Below are 24217 nucleotides of genomic sequence, written 5' to 3'. Positions count from 1 at the left end.
AGCCTTCCAGTATGTCCATTTGTGCTTTTTTATACCAACAGACCTTGATTTTAGATTTCTATACAAATGAACACCACAAAGTCCATGAAAAGCATCTGGGAAACACCTTCTAACAGCGTTGTCAATTGAGTTTGCCCTATCGGATATGATTGTCAGATTGCTAATAGGACCTATGCAATCCCTAAGATGCCCCATAAACCATGTCCATGAATCAGAAGTTTCAGATTTGCCAACCCCGTAAGCTATTGGCAATATCCTATTGTTAGCATCCATGGCTACTGCTAATAAGTTTACTCCAAGGTATCGACCTTTCAAATGTGCTCCGTCAACTATAATAACTGGGCGCATGCAAGTAATAAACGAACGAATCTACAAAATAATATACACAAGAAATATAATCATTTAAATGTGAAATGCATGTAACTAACAGAAATGAGTCAACAGAATTATATTGATTTACTAACCGCAGCACCAATGGCGATAAACATCAACTCAAAGCGTCCATCTCTATCTGTTTTGATATGAGTTACCGACCCAGGATTTTTCAGCTTTAAATTGTGACAATAAGCCGGCAGTTGGGCAAACGATGCTTCTGGCGACCCCCTCAACAATTCCAAGGCATAACATTTGACTCTCTAAGCTTGAGAATATGATATACTAATCTTGAACCGAGCATTCATGTCAGTCATAATTTCATGTCCCCGATATGCCCTGCCATTCAAAAACATTAACTCAGCCAGAAAACCACCCAACACCTTTTTGTTTGCCTGTCTATGGTGAGGAAAAACTTGGGTTCTTGAACATGTATGTTTATCAATAAAAGTCCTAACTTGAAACATTTCGCAATCTTTTATCCTCTTTGCAATCATACGCCACGTACAGTTTTTGTCAATCATACACCTTGTTTCGAAACGATCTTTGCTTGATTTGTTAACTTTTAGTTGATAGCCATCTTCCACACATTTCGTATACAAAGCTATCTTCAAGTCTTCCTTTGTATCAAAACAATCATCTTTCTTGATACGAATAACTTTTGTGTAACAATCAACTGCTTTCTTTACCAACTCTTCTTCCGGTATCTGAAGTAATTCTGGCATATTCCAGTTATATTCCCGTGGCATTTTCTTTTCTTCGGGGACTTTTTCTTCTTCTTTTTCTTCTTCAGGATTATATGAATTATAGAATGGATGTTCAACATGTTCATTCACAGCCTCCACTTCCTCCTCATTATCATCAACAACATCTTCCTCGGCAACGGTTGTTTCATCATCAAAATTCGGGTATTTGACCAATATCAAAATCATTACATGCAGGGTCTGTTTCTTCTTCTGAAACATCATCAAAATCCGAGTATTGACCAATATCAAAGTTCGAGTATTGACCAAGATCAAATTTCGAATACTGACTAGTACTCACAATTTTTTCTGTTGGCTCATCATCGTCTAATTGGTCAATACGAAAACCGGAATTTGGTGCTGAAAGTTGATTGGGATTTGGATTAGAGAAAGGTTGTGGGTTTTGAGAAAAACTTAGTTGATTACTACCCGCTACTGACCCAACAATACTACTTCTAGGTTCAACAACATACAATGTAACATCATCACTTGAAACACTAATGTAAGCAATGAATCGTTCAACATCTTCATTGTCGGTTAACAAATAAACTTTACCATTCCTCTGATAAGATAGCCTAAATCCACTTAGGGGCTATAAATTCAATTTCTTTGAAACACGTAACATTAGAGTTTCATAAGTTAACTTTTTTAATGACAGTTTTAGTTGAAGATTCATGGGTAAAGGCATATATTGTAAAACACCATGAACATTCTCCCATGACCCTCCAAAACACAAATCTATCAAAACATGATCAACATTAGATGATTTCATAGTTGTAAATTAATTTACTAAACAAACGAGCTGCGAAACTAAGACCTGTTGCAGGATGGGGAAGGATGTAGGAACGGATATAGGAAACGAATGTCGCCGGAGAGAGTGATAGATGGAGATGGAATGAGTTGCGATTTAGGGATTTAGGTTATGAGTTGTTGCTTCTGCGTAGATATATACACAAAATATTTGTGTTGCGAAACTAAAACCTATTGCGAACTTTGAAAATTGCATTGCGATTCTGTATTATCTCGTTGCGATTTTCCTAATTCGCAATGCGAATAAGTAAATCACAATGCGAATTTGGAAAATCGCAATGCGATACTGACTATCGCAACGAGATAATACAAAATCGCAACGAGATTCTGACTTTCGCAACGAGATTCTGAAAATCGCAATCATCTTCAAAATCCCAATCACAACCGGCTTCACCTTTTGGGACTGTTAACTTAGGTGATTTTTAAATGCAAACGTTGTATTATGTGTATTTTATGTGTGCACTTTTAACATTTTCAGTTAGGCATGTATTAGTAACTTGAGTTTGAACATTGCTATGATCTGTTCAGTTGTTATCACTTATTAGACATTCATTTGACTATCGCAACGGGGAAATCGCAACGCGAAAATGGCTATCGCAATTCGAAATGAAAATCGCAACGCGAAAATGTCTATCGCAACTAGAAAATCGCAATGCGAAATGAAAATCGCATTGCGATTTTCTCGTTGCGATTTTCATTTCGCATTGCGATTTTCATTTCGCATTGCGATTTTCTTGTTGCGATAGTCAGTTTCGTGTTGCGATAGTCTGTTTTGCCTTCAACATAATGCAGATTGAAAATCAACAAATCAACTATTACATTTCAATCAATTAAACAAGCACAAATAAGAATTATGTACACACCAATTAAACAAATCAACATTTACAAATCATTTTTTACAAATCAATTAAACAATCAAAAAATAATAATAATTCTTATTTCCTCATCAATTATTGAATCAATGAATCAACTTTTGCACCCGTACATCCATTTCATGCAGCTCACTTAAGGATTAACCTGCAAAAACCAAACATTTGCTCAAACAAGACTTTCTACACATCTAAAACCTATAAACAGCAAATTATTGAATTATAGGTACTTAACCAAACATTTTCAAACCAAAAGGAGTATATATGTTAACAAAACTTGCATTTGACTTACCAATTAACAATGGATACTTTCATAACGCGGATGTAGGTAGGCAGCGTCTAGAATATATCGCTCTAGCCATATAATGCCGAAACCACAAGCCTACTGCAGCTCTATCTCTATCGGTGGGAGGTAGAAACTCTGTGCTTCCCGTCGTCAAACTCGCCAAGCACATGCATACGAGAGGACCACAATCCCCTCTGCCTCCCGACAATTTTTGTGGCACGGCCTCGTCTCTGACAACTATGACATTGAACTTCTTTGGCTTCTTGTGTCCAGAATGAGTCCAATAATTAATCCCATCCAAGAATTTAGCCAAATGAGAGCTCCATCCCTTGATAATATATCTCAAATCAGACAGTGATATGTAATTTATCATGCTGTCATATACTATTATCTTCAGGGATGGGAGCTGAAGTTGGACGAGAAGCCAATGACGACGTTCAAAAATAGGGATAAACACCTGCAATCATAAGTAATAATTCATTTATTTGCGTACTTATTTATGAACACCTTTAAAAAATTTAAAAAATAAACACTAACCTTATCGACCTCCCACAATGCAGGATAAAGTTTAGCTTGTCCGTTGCCCAACGAAAATGATTCATCTCGTTGATTCTTCAAGTGAACTGCGTGAAAAGCCGCCGTCATTATTGTATATCGCGAATTTTTTTTTTATTTTTCCTAAGCTTCCTTATTATTAGAAGACGTGACACCCACGCATCGATATGCTGTTTTAAAAAAAAGACATATATTAGTGAATTACATTAAATTTTAAAAAAATTAATCAAAATCATATATAAGTCAAATATAAGACTTACCTCCCCATCGAAATAGCCACTGTCTTCAACCCCTAATAGCACACCCCAACAAGACCGATCAAGCAACAAAAACATTTCATCGTTGAGTTTGCTTATGTCAGTGTAACACCCTTGGCTCCGCTCATGTAGATAAAAATCAACTGCGGTCTTAGCCCAAAGGGTATTATCCACAATTGTTTCCGATAGTTGTCTCCTCTCTACTTCAGATACCGGAAGGGTACTAGCCGGTAACTCATACGAGAGCCAACTCTCATCCATCATGTCCAGAACCGGTGGGGGTTTCTCAATACTTCGATATATTACCCCATGTGAATCGGGCTCTGGAATGGTGGGAGGGACCTCTTCAACGATGACAGTGGCCTCTTGAACGGTGGGGGGGACTCTTGAACGATTTGAGGGGACTCTTGAGGGATGACAGGTGAGTCGGGCTTCTTCTTGCGGAGTCTTCGCACCATTGGGGTGAACGGAGACGTAATAGCACGTCCACGCCGTCTGATGCGTGAACTCCGTCGTGCAAGGAAAACCCGACGTAAAGCATCCACCTTATCGGGCCGCTAAAAAAAATTAATACATAAATCAGTAAATAAACAGACATGATATTAAACAAAGACAAATATGTTTCAAACTAGCATTGTATTCACCCAAGTCATTATTCTATCATAGTTCACAAAATGCTCAGATAACATTCCAGAAGTAAGCACTTATATAAACATTTAAAAATACAACATATATAAACATTCCAGAAGAAGAATAGTTTACTTTCGCAACACGAAACTTAAAATCGCAACGCGAAAATGACTATCGCAACGCGGAAATGGCTATCGCAATGCGAAATGCAAATCGCAACGACAAAATCGCAATACGAAATGAAAATCGCAATGCGAAATGAAAATCGCAACGACAAAATCGCAATGCGAAATGAAATCGCAACGCGAAACACAAATCGCATTGCGACTTTTATTTCGCATTGCGATTTTGTCGTTGCGATTTTCATTTCGCATTGCGATTTTGTCGTTGCGATTTTCATTTCGCATTGCGATAGCCATTTCCGCGTTGCGATAGTCATTTTCATGTTGCGAAAGTAAACTATTCTTCTTCTGCAAATTGAAACTTGAATGGATTGCATTACTTCAACCAAAAGATAAAAACAAAACCAAAAACAAATACTAACAAAAACAATTTAGCAGTATTGACAGCAACCGAATGAATTACGAGTATGAAAAATCTTAAACTTACCTCGTTGCGTAGAGTATGAACCTCATTATGCAACGATGCTACCATCTCACGTAGAGCGGCTACCTCACCGCGTAATGTAGACACCTCAACACGCCATGCACCATCGTCTTTGCGTAAAGTACTGACCTCATCACGTAACTCCCCTAACTCATCCCGTTGACGTGGAGGTGGAGAACATGGAGATAAACGTCGTGGCATCTTTACCGGTCGCCTATGTAACACCCCCAACCCATACCCGACCCGGATATGAGTCAGAGATACTACATTGACTTTAAAACACAACTCTTAATAAATAATAGTAAAATATTGGGACTTGTATTAAGAAAATACAATAATATACATACTGTAATATAAGTTTACAAAAAATATTCAGAGCATACACAACTTAACTCTTTAATTACATGCCAACTGCTATTTACATAACAAAATAACCTACTGATAAGTTGCTTCTGATCTGATGGTTGCAGGAGTAATACTGTCAAGCTGCTTCACCTGTCTCTTCTATTTTCCTCGGATCCTACGTGTGAAACACTCACACGCTAAGTCATCGACTTAGTGAGGCAACAATAATAAGGCAATGTAATGTAATGAAAATGTCAGGATCATATGAGATGAGATGCAAACATGTAACTAATCAATGTAGTATACTTCATCAATATCCATACCTGTAAGCGTATGACTGTAACATTCATTATTCAGTATTGATAAGTTTATTGGCCCATGATAGCATATTGAGAACCTAAGGTATTTGAGTAATGTGAGGTTGTGCACTATGCTGTCACCACAGCTCGTATAAATGCACCGAAGTGCCCGTAGAATTGCACCGAAGTGCCCGTAGAATTGCACCGAAGTGCCCGTAGAATTATGTCCATAAGGACCACGTAGAATTCCTTAAGAATCATATTCATATACTATGGATCAAGTATGTGTCTTTCAAGACTTCACACAGGTTCCAAAGGATATACATATGTCCTAAAGAACCGAGTATACCCTCTACCCTTGGCATGCCAACTATACCTATAGTTCTCATCTACCTAACATGGGCTTATACATTTCCCGTAGTTCATATCGCGTAGACATAGTATTTCCATACCTTTAACACATAGGCATATCATTTACATACCTTTATCACATAGTGCATATAACTTTTCTGCATAATCATGTCATGTAATACATACAATATGAATTCATGTCATGTAATACATTTAATACAAATTCATGTCATGTATCATAATATGGAATGTAATCATATGTCAAAATATGGAATCTAGACTTATCACAAGTCTAGAACTGAATATACTACTATATTCATGCTATGCATATGCACTCACCTATACTTCTTTTCCTTTTCCTCGATCGATCCTACTTGTAGATTGTTCCCGAACTCGAGTAGGCTCGGTATCTACATAAACATAATTTTTAAGATGATCATCAGATGTCTATGTCTTGCAATTAAGCTTTAATAGCTTACTAATTTAAAGAATTTATAGCTTAGTCTTGCTTTCTTTTCTTTCTTCTTCTTTTTCTCATGGGGGAATCGGTTCCCCCCCCTATGGGTATCGATTCCCCTCAAGCAATCTGGAATTTCATATACGATGAGGAGGTATCGGTTCCCCCCCTGGGGGTACCGATTCCCCTCTAGCATTCTGGAAATCATATTCGTTGAAGGGGTATCGGTTCCCCTTGAATGGGTACCGATTCCCCTAACCCAGAATTCCTAATTTGAGCTCGGAAATCATCCCATTTCAGCTCAAACATACATATTTCAATCCTTTTACTACTCTTAGCTCTCATACACTTACTTAAACTAATTATTATCCATTAAATACCTCTAAAACTTAGAAATCTAATTCTCCATATAGCATTTAAGAATCCAACCCAAATTCCAATATGTTCTAATTTGAATTCTAACACCTCCTACTTCTTAGTTAGCTTCTTGACAAGTCAAAAATCTGATTCAAACATCAAAAACTCATCCATATCAAAATTTCCTCTAAAACTCATTTTCCAAATCATTCTCTAAAACACTTCTCTTGTTGTTTTAATGTCATATAAGTTTTCCTTTAGCTTATATAACATCTAAGCTTCCATTTCCAATCTTAAAACATCAAAGAAACTACCAAGTTCAGATTCTTACCTTAATTGCAAGCCACACGTTGAAGAGAAGAAAATGAGGAATTTAAGGAAGAAGAAATGGGAGAGTTCTGGAACCAATGTCACACGTGGGTTCTCATATACCTCATAATATTTTATTTTAATTAAAATTCCTTACAAATGACCATTTGGTCCCCACCTTAATTTCATATTTACTAACCTTACTTTTTTTTTTAAAAAACTATATATAATTATTCTACTTTGATCACCAAATGTTGAAACTTTGCAAATTAATCACTCACCCGACATGGAGGATGTTACAAATCTCTCCCCCTTAAGAAAATTCGTCCTCGAATTTTCATTGCACGAACAACTGAGGGTATTGATGTCGCATATCTTCTTCACGCTCCCATGTTGCTTCTTCTACTTTGTGATTTCTCCACAACACTTTGACCAAAGGAATGGTCTTGTTCCTCAATTGCTTAACTTCATGTGCTAAGATTTGAATCGGTTCTTCCTCATATGTCAAGTCAGGACGAACCTCAATCTCTTCTGGGGTCACGATATGAGAAGGGTCAGATCTATATCTTCGAAGCATTGAAACGTGAAAAACATCATGTATCTTTTCCATCTCAGGTGGTAAAATTAGCTGATATGCTACTGGTCCTACTCTCTTTACAATCTCATATGGTCCAATAAACTGAGGACTCAATTTTCCTTTCCGACCAAATCTCAACACCTTCTTCCATGGAGACACTTTTAAAAACACCTTATCTCCAACTTGAAATTCAATTTCTTTCCTCTTAAGATCAGAATAGGACTTTTGCCGATCAGAGGCCACTTTGAGGTTATGCTGAATTTCTCGAACTTTCTGTTCTACATCTTGAATTAAATCCGGACCAAGAACACTTCGGTCTTTGAGTTCATACCAATTTAATGGAGTACGACATTTTCTTCCATATAATGCTTCATATGGGGCCATTTTTATACTAGACTGATAACTATTGTTGTAAGCGAACTCTGCCAGCGGTAAATACTTTTCCCATGATCCTTTAAATTCCATTACGCACGCTCTCAACATATCTTCCAATATCTGAATAGTTCTCTCTGATTGCCCATCAGTCTGAGGATGAAAAGCCATACTAAAGTTTAAACGAGTCCCCAACGCTCCATGCAAAGATTTCCAGAATCTAGAAGTGAATCGAGGGTCCCGATCAGAGACTATGGAAACAGGTACTCCATGCAATCTAATAACTTCTCTAATATACAGCTCTGCATACTTTTCCATAGAGAAATCCGTTCTAACAGGGAGGAAATGCGCTGACTTAGTTAATCGATCAACAATTACCCAGATTGATTCTCTTTTGTTCGGAGTCAAGGGTAACCCCGAAACAAAATCCATCGTAACATTTTCCCACTTCCATTGAGGAATGAAAAGCGGTTGCAATAATCCCGATGGAACTTGATGCTCGGCTTTGACTTGTTGACATATCAAACACTTAGACACAAATTCTGTAATGCTTCGCTTCATCCCTGACCACCAAAATCGATCCTTCAAATCCATATACATCTTGGTTCCACCCGGGTGCATCGTTAACGGACTGCAATGAGCCTCTGTTAATATTTCTTTCTTCAAGTCTTCATTGTCGGGTATTACAATTCTTCCTTTACAATAAAGATTTCCATCTGACTTAATCTCAAAGTCTTTAATCTCTTTGTTCTTTACTTGCTCAATTCTTTTCAAACACATTTCATCGTTACCTTGCAATTCTCCTATTCGTTCCAACCATGTTGGTCTAAGGGTTAATTCTGCACAAAGACCACCGTCTCCCGTTAAAGATAACCTTGCATCCATAGCTCGTAAAGCTGCAAACGTCTTTCTACTCAGAGCATCTGCTACCACATTAGCCTTTCCGGGATGATAGTCAATTATCACATCGTAATCCTTTAAGAACTCTACCCATCTACGTTGCCTCAAATTCAATTCTTTTTGAGTCATCAGGTACTTCAGGCTCTTATGATCCGTATATAAGTAACAACGCTCCCCATAAAGATAATGACGCCAAATCCTGAGAGCGAATACTACAGCAGCCATTTCTAGATCATGAGTGGGGTAATTCCTTTCATGTGGTTTCAACTGTCTCGATGCGTACGCTACCACTTTTCCTTCTTGCATTAGTACACACCCCAACCCGTTATGGGATGCGTCACTGTATACTACAAAATTCTTGCCAGATTCCGGTTGAACCAATATCGGAGTTTCCGTCAGAATTCTCTTTAAAACTTCGAAACTTTCTTGACATTCAGAAGTCCAAACAAATGGTACGTTCTTTCTCATTAGCTTTGTTAGAGGCAGCACAATCATAGAAAAATTCTTAACGAATCTTCGATAGTAACCGGCAAGTCCAAGAAAACTCCGAACTTCAGACACATTCTTAGGAACTTCCCAATCCATTATAGCTTTAACTTTCTGAGGGTCTACTCTAATCCCAACTGCCGAGATCACATGCCCCAGGAAAATTACTTCCCTTAACCAGAACTCACATTTGGACAATTTGGCATACAACTTTTCACTGTTCACACTTATCTCTATTCCGTCTGGACTTTTCAGAGTTACCTTTTTCAATCTGCAACTAACATCTCCATAATACCGGAACAACCAATCCATTCCCAGAATCACTTCAAACTCGTCAAAGGGTAATTCCATCAGATTAGCAGGGAATTCAATTCCCTGAATCTTTATGGGACACCCCTTACAAACTTTATTCACCCGGGCACTCTGGCCTAACGGAGTTGTTACTATATTCTCATTACTCGTAGCTTCTAAGGGAATCCCCAACTCCTTTACTAACTTACTTGTAATATAAGAATAATTAGAACCCGGATCAATCAGTACCAATACTAATTTATCATACAACTGAAAAGTACCTGCTATAATATCAGGGTCATCACGGTCTTCACTTGTCTTTAGGTTGTATACTCGAGCAGTGGATCGAACTTCAGGTTGAGCAGAGAATTCAGACGGGTTCCTTCCTCTGCCTCTTCCTCGTCCTCTTTGTGAGAAAGAACCAGCTCTTCCAGATGGTGCCGGCTCACCAATAATCAATGGACAATCACGGACAAAATGTCCGGCCTCTCCACATCGGAAACAAGTCCCAGCTGCCATACGACAAGTTCCATAATGGTTTTTCCCACACTGCTGACACTGTCTCCCTTGCCCCGGAGTAGATCTCCCAGCACTAGATTCCACTGACTGCGTCTGTCTAGGTCTTGCCTGACTTGCTCCCCTAGCAGACGATGCAACTGATTCTGATCTAGTTTGTGATCGAAATCCCGAGTCTCTTCCCCTTTTTGTTGGTGTTGAACCAGAATAAGTAGTCGTCCTCTTTGATGTCTGAACTCTCGAGTCCCCAAATCTTTCATTCTGAGCCCTTTCAAGAGCTTTTGCACGATTGATCACCTCCTGGAACGAGGACAGGTTTAATACTATCAACATTTCCTTAAGTCTAGGGCGCAAGCCCTCCACGAACCACTCGCAAGCATCTTTTTCAGTAGGCACAAGCTCGGCTGCAAACCTGCTCAGCTTATTAAACTCACATTCGTACTCATACACAGAGCGGCTCATCTGCTTCAAACTCATAAATTCCTGCTTCATTTGGCGGATAAACTGATCTCCAATATACTTGCTTTTAAATTCATCTAAAAACAAAGACCAAGTCAACTGGTCGGTTGACATCCTCATGGTGACGTTCGTCCACCATATCCTCGCCTGACCCCTTAGTAAAGACACAGCTCCATCTAATTTCTCCACTTCGGAACAGTGGAGACCATCTAACATGATTTTCAAATCATTCAACCAAAGATCCGCTGACACCGGACCTTCCTCAGCTTCTCCCTTAAATTCGGGAGCTCCTAAACTTCTCAATTCTTTTGCTACATTAATTCTGGGAGTTAGTGGAGCAGGAGGTTGAAGACGCGTCAGAATAGCGTCTAACGTTCTGAAGAACGTATCTTGATCTTGCACAGGCACTCCTTGAGATGCCTGTTCTTTACCTTGCCTGGCCAGGGCAGGTGAATTACTGCTTTCAGCATGCCTATCTTCTCCCGCTTCACTTCGGGAGCTATTATGTCCGGACATCTAATCAGAATAAACACATTGTTCTATTAGCAAAACAGCATACTCATACTATACCAGATCAGAAGTTTTCGCTATTTGTTGGCATGTATTCCATTTACAGACTCCATAGACTCTGGTTTATGCCTAGAATCGGCTAAACCATAGCTCTGATACCATTAAATGTAACACCCCCAACCCATACCCGACCCGGATATGAGTCAGAGATACTACATTGACTTTAAAACACAACTCTTAATAAATAATAGTAAAATATTGGGACTTGTATTAAGAAAATACAATAATATACATACTGTAATATAAGTTTACAAAAAATATTCAGAGCATACACAACTTAACTCTTTAATTACATGCCAACTGCTATTTACATAACAAAATAACCTACTGATAAGTTGCTTCTGATCTGATGGTTGCAGGAGTAATACTGTCAAGCTGCTTCACCTGTCTCTTCTATTTTCCTCGGATCCTACGTGTGAAACACTCACACGCTAAGTCATCGACTTAGTGAGGCAACAATAATAAGGCAATGTAATGTAATGAAAATGTCAGGATCATATGAGATGAGATGCAAACATGTAACTAATCAATGTAGTATACTTCATCAATATCCATACCTGTAAGCGTATGACTGTAACATTCATTATTCAGTATTGATAAGTTTATTGGCCCATGATAGCATATTGAGAACCTAAGGTATTTGAGTAATGTGAGGTTGTGCACTATGCTGTCACCACAGCTCGTATAAATGCACCGAAGTGCCCGTAGAATTGCACCGAAGTGCCCGTAGAATTGCACCGAAGTGCCCGTAGAATTATGTCCATAAGGACCACGTAGAATTCCTTAAGAATCATATTCATATACTATGGATCAAGTATGTGTCTTTCAAGACTTCACACAGGTTCCAAAGGATATACATATGTCCTAAAGAACCGAGTATACCCTCTACCCTTGGCATGCCAACTATACCTATAGTTCTCATCTACCTAACATGGGCTTATACATTTCCCGTAGTTCATATCGCGTAGACATAGTATTTCCATACCTTTAACACATAGGCATATCATTTACATACCTTTATCACATAGTGCATATAACTTTTCTGCATAATCATGTCATGTAATACATACAATATGAATTCATGTCATGTAATACATTTAATACAAATTCATGTCATGTATCATAATATGGAATGTAATCATATGTCAAAATATGGAATCTAGACTTATCACAAGTCTAGAACTAAATATACTACTATATTCATGCTATGCATATGCACTCACCTATACTTCTTTGCCTTTTCCTCGATCGATCCTACTTGTAGATTGTTCCCGAACTCGAGTAGGCTCGGTATCTACATAAACATAATTTTTAAGATGATCATCAGATGTCTATGTCTTGCAATTAAGCTTTAATAGCTTACTAATTTAAAGAATTTATAGCTTAGTCTTGCTTTCTTTTCTTTCTTCTTCTTTTTCTCATGGGGGAATCGGTTCCCCCCTATGGGTATCGATTCCCCTCAAGCAATCTGGAATTTCATATACGATGAGGAGGTATCGGTTCCCCCCCCTGGGGGTACCGATTCCCCTCTAGCATTCTGGAAATCATATTCGTTGAAGGGGTATCGGTTCCCCTTGAATGGGTACCGATTCCCCTAACCCAGAATTCCTAATTTGAGCTCGGAAATCATCCCATTTCAGCTCAAACATACATATTTCAATCCTTTTACTACTCTTAGCTCTCATACACTTACTTAAACTAATTATTATCCATTAAATACCTCTAAAACTTAGAAATCTAATTCTCCATATAGCATTTAAGAATCCAACCCAAATTCCAATATGTTCTAATTTGAATTCTAACACCTCCTACTTCTTAGTTAGCTTCTTGACAAGTCAAAAATCTGATTCAAACATCAAAAACTCATCCATATCAAAATTTCCTCTAAAACTCATTTTCCAAATCATTCTCTAAAACACTTCTCTTGTTGTTTTAATGTCATATAAGTTTTCCTTTAGCTTATATAACATCTAAGCTTCCATTTCCAATCTTAAAACATCAAAGAAACTACCAAGTTCAGATTCTTACCTTAATTGCAAGCCACACGTTGAAGAGAAGAAAATGAGGAATTTAAGGAAGAAGAAATGGGAGAGTTCTGGAACCAATGTCACACGTGGGTTCTCATATACCTCATAATATTTTATTTTAATTAAAATTCCTTACAAATGACCATTTGGTCCCCACCTTAATTTCATATTTACTAACCTTACTTTTTTTTTTTAAAACTATATATAATTATTCTACTTTGATCACCAAATGTTGAAACTTTGCAAATTAATCACTCACCCGACATGGAGGATGTTACAGCCTATCTTGCGGTGATGGTGGAGAAGAGGCTCGATGATGTGACATAATAGGTGATGGCTGTCGTTGTGGAGGTGTATAGTCGGGTCGATCAGATGATGGCTCTGGGTGAGGTGATAGCTCTGGGCGAGGTGATGGCTCCCGAAGTGGAGGCTTCTCATCAACCGTTCCATCAAAAAAATGCTTACTAGCTTGCCACCAATCAGTGGCAAGCTCAGCTTCCGTGGGTGTCAGCCTCTGTAGAGGAGTGTTGTCCTCCTAACAATATAAAAGCTCAAACAAAGTTAAACGTGTACTAGTAATAACTTGTTTATAAACATATGGTAGTATTTATGTTAACTTACATTATTTATTGTTGTATACCGTAGTAAATCTTCCCATTGCAAGGTCCGTTTCCTCTTCCAGGAAATAGCCCTGGGAATATCATTTGAAGTTTTTATTGCATATGTCTTCATGGCGGGAAAGGCCTCAAATATCCAAATCTACAAACAATATAATAACAAACATTAGTAATTGTTAAATAATTACTTATAATTTTGGAAACATTATATAAAAATTCTTACCTTAAAGGCCCAAATAAAGCATGTCAAAGTGTATTTGGAACCATCGCCATGCAAACTTTTTCGATCATCCAAGGCAGACGATAACTTATTCCATGTAGCTTTCCATAAATACGAGCCCCACAGAAACAGGTTCCACGCATTTAGGTCTTCTACCAATTTGATTAGATCATTTGGAATAGGTTGTCTGGCCTCTCTGCCTAAAAAGTCGGCATGCAAAAGAATTAGAAGGCATACTCGGACAACGTCGACATCATCCATCCGAGTAAAACCATCTTTCTTATTCAACAATCTTGTCAGGTCTTCTACGTGTAGATTCGGCCTCTCCAGCTCAAGAAAAACCCGGGATAGCCATGATGGGCGGGTAACGTGTCTAGTGTACCGACCTACATCATCGTGTCCGAAGCGTAGACCGGTGATTAAGCAAAACTCCTCCCGCCCAAAACACATATACGCCGGTGGAAATTCAAAGCATATCTCTTCATCACGACGTTGTATAGTCTCTGGTAGATTGCTAGTCATGGTTTGAAGAAACAGGTGTGTCAACATCGCATCTCCACCGGGATGTTGTACTTTCAGCCATGGCCCGAAGCATGTATCCTCAAACATTTTTCTTTATGCAGGTGAAAGCTTCGACGCAATTGTTTTGGTCAGGCTGACTTTATTTCTTAAGGTCAATTGAGCCGAATAAAAGTTCTACAAAAACAATAAACATACTAAGTTAGATATATCAAAAACTACACTGTGAAGATATACCAAAAACAATAATAAACATAAAGAGTAGTAGTTTATTCTTCAAACTTAAATTTGCAACACTGTGAATTTCGTATTTGTCTTTGTTTTTTGGTTGAAGTAATGCAATTCATTCAAGTTTCAATTTGCAGAAGAATAATAGTTTCTGAAAATGAAAATCGCAACAAGAAAATGACTATCGCAACGCGAAACTAAAATCGCGTTGCAATTTGCATTTCGCGTTGCGATTCTAGGTTGATTTAATAAGCAATCTAAGTGAAATGGTTAATCTATTATTGAAATTACCAGTAAACTTATCATCAATTTCAACTTATCATCAATTTCAATATGAAAAACCTAATAATAATGCAAAAATTTCAAAAAGAAAATAATTAAAAAAACTAACCCTCGTTGGTTGATTTGGTTGATTTTCCATTTCTGATTGTGAGGGTGGCTCTGAGAGATGGAGATAGACGGATTTCGCCGGAGATGGGGACGGATTTCGTCGGAGATGGGTGAGAGAGTGAGAGATGGAGATGGGACTGAGTTGTGATTTTAGGTTTTAGGTTATGAGTTGTGATTACGGGATATACTGTGGACGGTTCAGTGTTCCAATATATTAATATTCGTGTTTGGAATTTAAAAATAAAATACTTGGTCAGGATACTAATGGCGCTTTGAAAATCGCATTGCGATTATGTATTATCGCGTTGAGAAAGTCAGAATCGCGTTGCGAAAGTCAGTATCTCGTTGCGATTTTGTATTATCGCATTGCGATAGTAAGTATCGCATTGCGATAGTCAGTATCGCATTGCGATTTTCCCAATTCGCGTTGCGATTTACTTATTCGCATTGCGAATTGGGAAAATCGCAACGACACTGTAGACCATCGCAACGCGATTTTCAACTATCGCAACGCGAATTTGCGATAATGGATATCGCGTTGCGAATTAACGATCGCATTGCGATTTTGTTGGTCATTTTGGCAAATCCGGAAAAAATTGGTTAAAATCATATATTATATGAGATTTTTGGTAACTGAGGTTATTTTCTCTTTTTTTTTTCTGAGGCCACCTTCTGCCGTCTTAAGCTTGCTCCAGGACGAGAGTGACCGAAGTTAGAATAACTTGTTAGGCTAGTTTTCTTTTAGTTACCAAAAATAAATAAAAGTATATATTTTTATCTATTATTATGATAATTTCATGTGTCATGTTACATTTATTATGATGTACTTTCTAATTAATAAATTAACATTCTTATATAGTTAAATATCTTTTTATGATATTATATTGATGCATTCATAACTTTTTGCAAAGCAATTTGTTAGATTGATTATCTTAATCTCCACACTTACACTAATATTGTGTTTAAATTCGAACAGGAATAAAGAGATTTTTTATACTAATATTGTGTTTAAATTCGAACAGGAATAAAGAGATTTTTTATAGTTGCTAAAATTTTGAAAAGATGAAACAAGTATTCACGCGAAGATTTTGATTTTAATTTTTTTTTCAAATCCTTTGAATTTTCATGTTAAGATTATTATCTATATTGTAAAGTATATTTTTATTTAAATGAAAAAAATTATTATAAATAAAATAATAAAAAATAACTGAAATATACTAAAAATAAAATGATAGCTAAAAAAGTAGACAGAATACAATAAAAGTTAGCTATAGTACAGGAAGATAATATGATATTAAGCCTTCAATTTAAATTACGGTAAAAAAGAAAATTGAAACGGAAATCAGTGAGGTTAGGGTTTTGGAGCCAGCTGGAATATCAACCGTCCAACTGCTTCATGCTGAACAATCACGGGCCCACGAGTCAGTCCAAAGAATATATCAGTGGTGCCATGTGGGCGGCTATGATGCAGTCATATCATTTCGCTAGCGCGTCCGCCACTCTCCCTGAATAAGCCTAGCCCTTGCTTCACTGTTTTCATCTTTTTTGCATGATGGACCGGACTTGCTTTCAGTGATTAAGGGCGGTTTGTTTGACTCTAAATAAAAATATTTAACGTTGAATGTTGAATCGTTCAGTATTTAGTACGTTTGTTTCTCATCTCTGAATATTTTAGTGTTGACTGATTCAACAAAATAATGATGAATGATTCAGCACATAAGTACATTCTGAATGATTCATAGTCATTATCAAACAACATGTCACAATTAGAACTAATTCATACAGAGTCTCTGAATCGTTCAATATTTGAATCATTCAACGTTTAATCATTATGAAGTAAACAAACAACCCTAAAACAAATTTCTCTCTTATCCAGTTTAGGTAGTTACCCATTTTTGTGCTGCTCAGACACTCCACTTAGCAAATTAAGAGATAATATCAAACTAACTTAATTTATTTGTAAAATTTTAAACAAATTTAAATTTATTTTAGATTTATTATTGTTACTTTGAATAGAATAAATTATTAATTATTTAATTTAGTAATATTTGAATAAAAAATCCATTTGTAATATTCGAGTAAATTACCCATGTATTTGATATATCAACTGTATTTTTTTATACATTATCGACATATCGAATATTAATTCATAACAAATTATAATTTGTAACTTCAAAAATATAAATCAAATTATCTCAAACATAATATTAGCGTTATGTATTTAAACTTGAGTAGCGTGAATTATATAATGATTAATGAACTTGGAGATATCATAAGTTTTGAATGGGTAATAAACCTTTTTTCCCTGCATAATCATGGAAGGGTAAACTTTGTTACAACTTACAAAGGGATTTATTAGCCACTACCTAAAGAACAAAACAAGTAGGACTCCAAGGCAGAACAAATCTTTAATTGTTTGAGACGCAGAATGATTAAAATATCCCGCTCCTTAAAAACAAGTGAAAGAGGTAAAAGAAAATAGAATTGATGCGTGATAATTGGGGAATTGAGTGACACGCTCCCTAGGGAGGAGTGGAGAAAGGGAGGGAGCTGGTTTTGATTGGATTAAAACCATAAAGTCAAAGGGTTTCAACTGGAATCACGTGAGATTCTTACAGGCTGGGAGTGGGCCCACTTTACGTGATGGGCGTTGAAACCATTTTGAAACTGGTCATTTTAAGGGGGTTCTCTACTCTTTTAACAGTGCGCTTGTTTTTTTTAATAGAAAATATGGATAGGGTTCATTGAGGCCGTTGATTCAAATTAAATGGAGGGCCGTGGATTGGGGACATACAGCTGTAAATCTGGTGCTAGCAAAAGTAGTCAGAAAAGGTCGAAAGGGTCCCACTTTCCGTTTTAAAACATTTGTTACGTGTTAAACAGCTTTCCCTTCCCTGTCATGTTTTAAACGCTCCCGATAAGCATTGTGATTGTGCGAGTCCGAGAATGATTTTATTCTCCGCCCCCCCTCTCCAAGATCCCCTTTAATTCCATTTCTACCCCTTTGTCTGTGTATACAATAATAATTTTTCTTTGGTTCCATGGACAGATGAAGGTACTATATTCTAATTACTATTATCAACTTTGTTTAATTATTTGGGTGTCGAGAAATTGAAATATATGAAGAATATCACAAGAAGGTTCAGGAAGATGATTCTAATGTTCGCCGTGCAAATACACTATTGAGGGACCTTATCCATGACCATGTCCATGTGATTCGTACAACATTATTTCGCTGCCAATTGACATAAACATTTTTGGTAATATTACCCAAAAGGCATTTGCATAACTTCACTCTATACCAATTCAGTACACATGAATTATTGTAAAACAATAATTTAAGCAACCCTGCTTTAATTATTTGTTTTAGATAATTACATACATAAATGTTCTGTATAAAATTATCTATTTCAATAAAATATATTGTTTGAATTGAATTACTTCAAAAGATGTATAATATTTATAAATGAAACTAAATCATTAAAAACAAAACTCATAAGTGGGGTTGGGGTAAGATATGAAAAATAACTACACAAGTAGAGTAGGTTAAGGCTTTTTGTCTTCAAATATTGTCAAGTTGATTTGAAATTTAGTTGGATCCAGATATCCCCCAAGGAAGCCAAAAATCATATAATAAAAAGAAACAAGTAATAAAACCTAGGGGTGCGAATCTACAGAACCTTGCTCTCAATATTCTAATACTCGGACCCCCCACCAACTTTACAAAAGCCAGTTTCCTGGAAGTACCCCAATTCTCCAAATGCTAGACGCCTACTATGTTCATGCACCTTTCCATCTCCATATATAAACAACCCCTTTCGCCTCTGCTCCATTCATCGCCTCACTCGAAAATATCAAACAAAATATTAACCCCAAAAGCAACATAAAGAGAGAGAGAAGCTTTTCTTTTTCTATTGATCTTCTGGTGCGTAAGTGATTAAAGATGGAAGCAATGAATGGATGCTCGTCTTCTACAACATCATCTGATTCATCTTCTTCAGAGTCTAATATGTGTGCAAGGGCTTCAAACAAAGCTGAGAAGATTAAGGGTCCCTGGAGTGCCGAGGAAGATAGGATTTTGACTCGGCTTGTTGAAAGATACGGACCTAGGAACTGGTCTTTGGTAAGCCGATATATAAAGGGTCGATCAGGGAAATCTTGCAGGCTTAGATGGTGCAACCAGCTGAGCCCCAACGTCGAGCACCGTCCGTTTTCTCAAGCGGAGGATGAGACCATCTTGGCCGCACACGCTAGGTATGGTAACAGGTGGGCAACCATTGCTAGATTGCTTCCGGGAAGGACTGATAATGCTGTGAAGAATCATTGGAACTCGACGTTAAAGAGGAAGGCAAGAGAAGGACAGCATCACCATCAACGACAACAACAAGAACATCAGCAACAGATCTTACCGAGTACTCATCATCAGCAAATGGATGGTGGTGATCATACTGCATTGGGATCTATGAGAATGGTGATAGATGAGGAAGCGTTGACGGCGTTGAGCCTAGCGCCGCCTGGTAGTGGTGTTAATAATAGAAGCTCGGTGGCGGCAGCGGCAGCGGCGGAGAGAAGGAGAGAGGAGAGAGTGCCGACGGAGTTTTGGGATGTGATGAGAGATGTGATAGCAAGAGAGGTTAGAGAATACATGAGCTCCACGTTATCAGCGGAGATTCCAGGGTTTCATTAAGAACAAATTAAATGACTAATTAGGCTATAAGCCAATCTGTTTTATGCTTTGTATGGTCTACTCTGGGGAGGTTTTCCATTTCTCTTGGTGTTGATATATACGTTCATCTTTGTTTCCTCCCCTTATTTCTTTTAAGGGTAAAATCAACTTCCAACAATGTAAGATTTCATGAATGAATGCCTAATCAGCTCCAGGCATTAAACAAAGATTTTAGTTTGCAAGATCAGACTGCCTATATGTTTTTTTTTTCCATAAAAGAGATTTACAATTAATTAATCACGCACCACCTTTATATTTTACTTCCTAAATGCAATTGTAAAATTGAATTATTTGGGGGGAACGATGCATTGCATATTCTGTTGAGAATTCTCCCTGTTCTAGGAGATCGATGTGGGATTGCACAGATAGTGGGAGCCAGAACATACAACCAAACGACAAAATACATATACTAATACTGGCTAACTTCAGACAATGTTGATTCTCATGACCACATTCATTTCTCAAAATCTTTTCATATTTTCTAAAACTTTGGATTCTCAGTTTTAACATGAGATATTATCCATAAAATAAATAAATAAATGCTTTGCTGTAAAAACCCTTTGTTTAAGTTCTTGGGTGATGGTTCCGAATCATAAATGGAAATAACATGGAATTTGTAGTGTTGTTTGTGAGCACTTGGAAAGGCAAAAAACTATACAACTGATGTGTTATTGTTTGAGGTACAGAAAATTGTCCAACTAATAGTTTTTTTTTTGAACAAAAAGTACAAATTTGGAGCAACATTTTAAAATGGAAAGCTTGCTGCTGGTTGTTTTGCAGTTTGCACCACAACAAAAGCTATCATTAATGCTAACTAATTCTTTTTTTGTTGCCTTTGCTTCCTACTTGCTACATCAAATTGGAAATAGCTGTAGACCAAAACGAAACTGTTTTCTTTCTCTTTAACCACTCGAGAGCTTTACTTTTCCCGAAAGACATGCAAAACGAAACCAAAAATTCCAATTTGTACAAAAACAGCACTCATCCACTCACCATCTCCACATTCATCTTTGGATAACCATTTGTTTTCAGGTTCAGTGAACTCTTTGCATTACCCTTTCTGGCTCACTGATTGGTAAGTGTTTATCGACCTCAAATCAAATTAGCTTTGGAAGCAACATAAAACAAAAGGGGCCAAAAACATGGTGATAACCACACATTTTTCATCTTATCTGCATGTTAAATTCCGCAGTGTCTTTATACCCCATAAGCTCAATGTATGTGGACCTTACCTGGTGGGAAATTTTGGGAAGGATTGAAAAAGATAGCATTTGAGACAGAGGGTTCAATTTGTCTGGATGTTGATTCAATCGAAGCCCTGTCCCACATCACAGCAACAACTTGGGGGTTTCTATTATTTTGATTAACGGATGCATGTTTTAAATGTGGATTTGGAAAGAAAACATGTAGCTTTCGATGTTGTTTGTTTTTAGGCGTTTAGAGGTCCAATTATCAATCTTGAAGTGTGAAGGAGAGGAACTTTAATTTCAAGGCAATACTCTTTCGTTACCAAATTGCAGGTAGGTTGTCAAAACGTTGAAATTTTGGTGTACTTTTTACAACTGTTCAGAAATCCGTCTTTAAACGTTGAATCGGGTAATTAAAGCTTTACAAAGAAGGTTTGTGTAAAATGTGAATTGATGAGAAATCAGTTTTCCAGGGTCCACTAGAAGGTCTAGAACCAAAAGTACTGACAACCTTTGCTATAATGCCATTAAAACAACGTTTCAAGTACATTTGTACGGTTCAAATTTGTGCTGAAGATCAGTGTTCCATTGATTTTGGGTCCGATCCATCTAATCCAAATCATTATTTCTAACTATATTTTGGTTTACCGGTTTAGGTACATACAAGATTGTATGATGTGGTACAATAATTCGCTTCTCTTAATCGAATTACCAAATCAAACTTAAAATCCCTTACACAGTCAAACTGAAAAATATTAATCAAACTTGAACTACCAAACTCAACAATCAAAGTGGAGCATCTTTAGCCGATAAAGTATCTCTCTGAATGCAAATGCTTTAGAAACATTAGAGACGAAATCAACATACATATGTCCTGAGAAGCATTTAATTAATGTAACTGATAAGCGTCGTTTTACTATCAAATAAAATTCATTATTCTCAAAATAAATAAGGAAAGATTAGAGACGAAATCAACATTCACGTCGGTTACAGTCTACAGTACCCAACCCTTGTAACTTACTTTTCACTTTGGTAACCGATTTTACCAAGGCCAATCTTTGAAAATTCAACTTTTAATTGAACCAACTACGACTATCGTTGTTAGCACGAAACAATTGAGTTTAGGAAAAGCCCGACTCGGATTATGTTGTCTTGTTGAGAATTGAACCTGATCTCAGTTCCCTTAGTGGACCGCCGATAAGTGTGTTCACAGGAAGTCGGATATGCCACAAGCCAATCCTTCCTCCCAACATTAAATCAGAAGAACATCCAGACCAACATCGACTGTTCGAAATGAAAGTGTTTTGATTTTTAAAGGATAGGCCGATTGCCTATCCAAATTTCCAGAAAATTGAGAATGACGTCCTAAAGAGGTTAAGTGTTTTTCATTTCTCACATTTTGAATTGAGTCATCGCTTAGCCCTTTAGCTTATGAGAAAATTAGCTAAGCATGACGGAAGTCATACTTAGCATGTTTGAAATAAAACTTAAAATAAAATAAATATGAAAACAAAAGAAAAGCTTTTATAAAACCAAGAAATCGAAAACTACTAAATCAAATCTAAAAACAAGTGTGTTTCAAGCTTTACCTCAAGAGGATATTTATAGCTTCTAAAAAATGTTAAAGATAACATGAAAATGAAAAGATAAATAAATCTTAAAGATAATTCCAAATGTTTTCAAATTCAAACTTTAATCTTCAAAAACAACTCCTCCTAATATAACTCTACCCGTCCACCCTTCAGAAGGCGTTGACTAGATCTTCTAGAAACTGCTACTGATTGAACCTTCTAGAAACTACCACGTCAAACCGTGATATTCTTAGTGTTGTGTCTATGTCTCCAGCCATGATCAAATAATAATAAAAATTGCAGCGCCATTCTTACTGTTAATTCTGGAAAATAAACTCCTGCACGAAAAATAAGCACAATACAATCAAATCAATAGTAATAAATTCATAACATAAAAGAATTAACAAGTAAATATCATCAATTTAGAACACCCATCAGCCATGTGTAAATCCAAGACAATTGCAACTTAAGCCACTGCATTCTTACTACTACTTTTTAACTCTATCGACATTACATTTATACTCAGAGAAGCATTCTCCCTGTCCTGTAAGAAAAATCGACAAAATTTAGGACATTAACTTGCATTTATATTCTTCCAATACAATTGATTTCGATAAAACTAAAAATTACGTCATCACCAAGCTCTTGCACATTAGAAAAAATGAAGGTGAATTTATAGTGTCGAAGGTGTTAAAATTTTAAAAAAATGTAAATAAAATATTTTTTTTTGTTTAAATCGAATGAGTAACAATATTTAATTTAGCAAATTAATTTTAATTATATATATTATACTCATGTCACTAAGATAATTGAGGACGGCACATGTCTTCTCTTAGGAAGTTCTCGAGAGAGCTTGATTGTTTTGGAAAACTTCTTAAAGATATTGTGTTTTCAACTAAATGATCTTGTCTGTTATTCTCTAACTCACAAATGTTTGGAATATGAATATTAAACCAACAAAAAAAAATTATGAACACAAGATATCCCGAAATAGCCCCATGTAAATTTGACTACTTTCTCTATAGGGATGTGTGTCAACCACCAAAAGTAGCAAATAGATTATTAAAGTATCTGTAACCAGTGTTTCACATTTCTCATTTGCGTTATTCTCATCAGATAAACATGACGATGTGGTTAAAATGGCTTCTCCTCCATTTCTGCTCATGGAAACACTTGGTGTTAGCCTAACCATGTTTCATCCAACCAGCTTAAAGCACTACCTCCAATACATAGTAGCAGGCCTCATTTGTACCCCACCCTTTTACGAGAGAAACACATGCAACTTGGATGATGGAGTAGCAAAACCTCGATAGAG

The 24217-nt window shown here is 36.8% G+C and overlaps 1 protein-coding gene across 1 annotated transcript; it reads left to right on the top strand.

Moving 5' to 3' along the window:
- Positions 1-19257: 19257 nt before the first annotated feature.
- On the top strand, positions 19258-20107 carry LOC120191069 (transcription factor MYB56-like). Its single transcript, XM_039194074.1, has one exon. It carries the CDS (start codon positions 19362-19364, stop codon positions 20103-20105), a length of 744 nt encoding a protein of 247 aa, XP_039050005.1. The 5' UTR covers positions 19258-19361; the 3' UTR covers positions 20106-20107.
- The last annotated feature ends 4110 nt before the right edge of the window (positions 20108-24217 follow it).

Source organism: Hibiscus syriacus, unplaced genomic scaffold (genome assembly GCF_006381635.1).
Source record: "Hibiscus syriacus cultivar Baekdansim isolate YM2019G1 unplaced genomic scaffold, ASM638163v2 tig00116964_pilon, whole genome shotgun sequence".
Lineage (NCBI taxonomy): Eukaryota > Viridiplantae > Streptophyta > Magnoliopsida > Malvales > Malvaceae > Hibiscus > Hibiscus syriacus.
This window is presented reverse-complemented; position numbering and strand designations above follow the sequence as displayed.

What these genes read in the sequence shown, in the direction of transcription:
- LOC120191069 (XM_039194074.1), top strand. Translation starts at nt 19,362, where the DNA reads ATGGAAGCAATGAATGGATGCTCGTCTTCTACAACATCATCTGATTCA.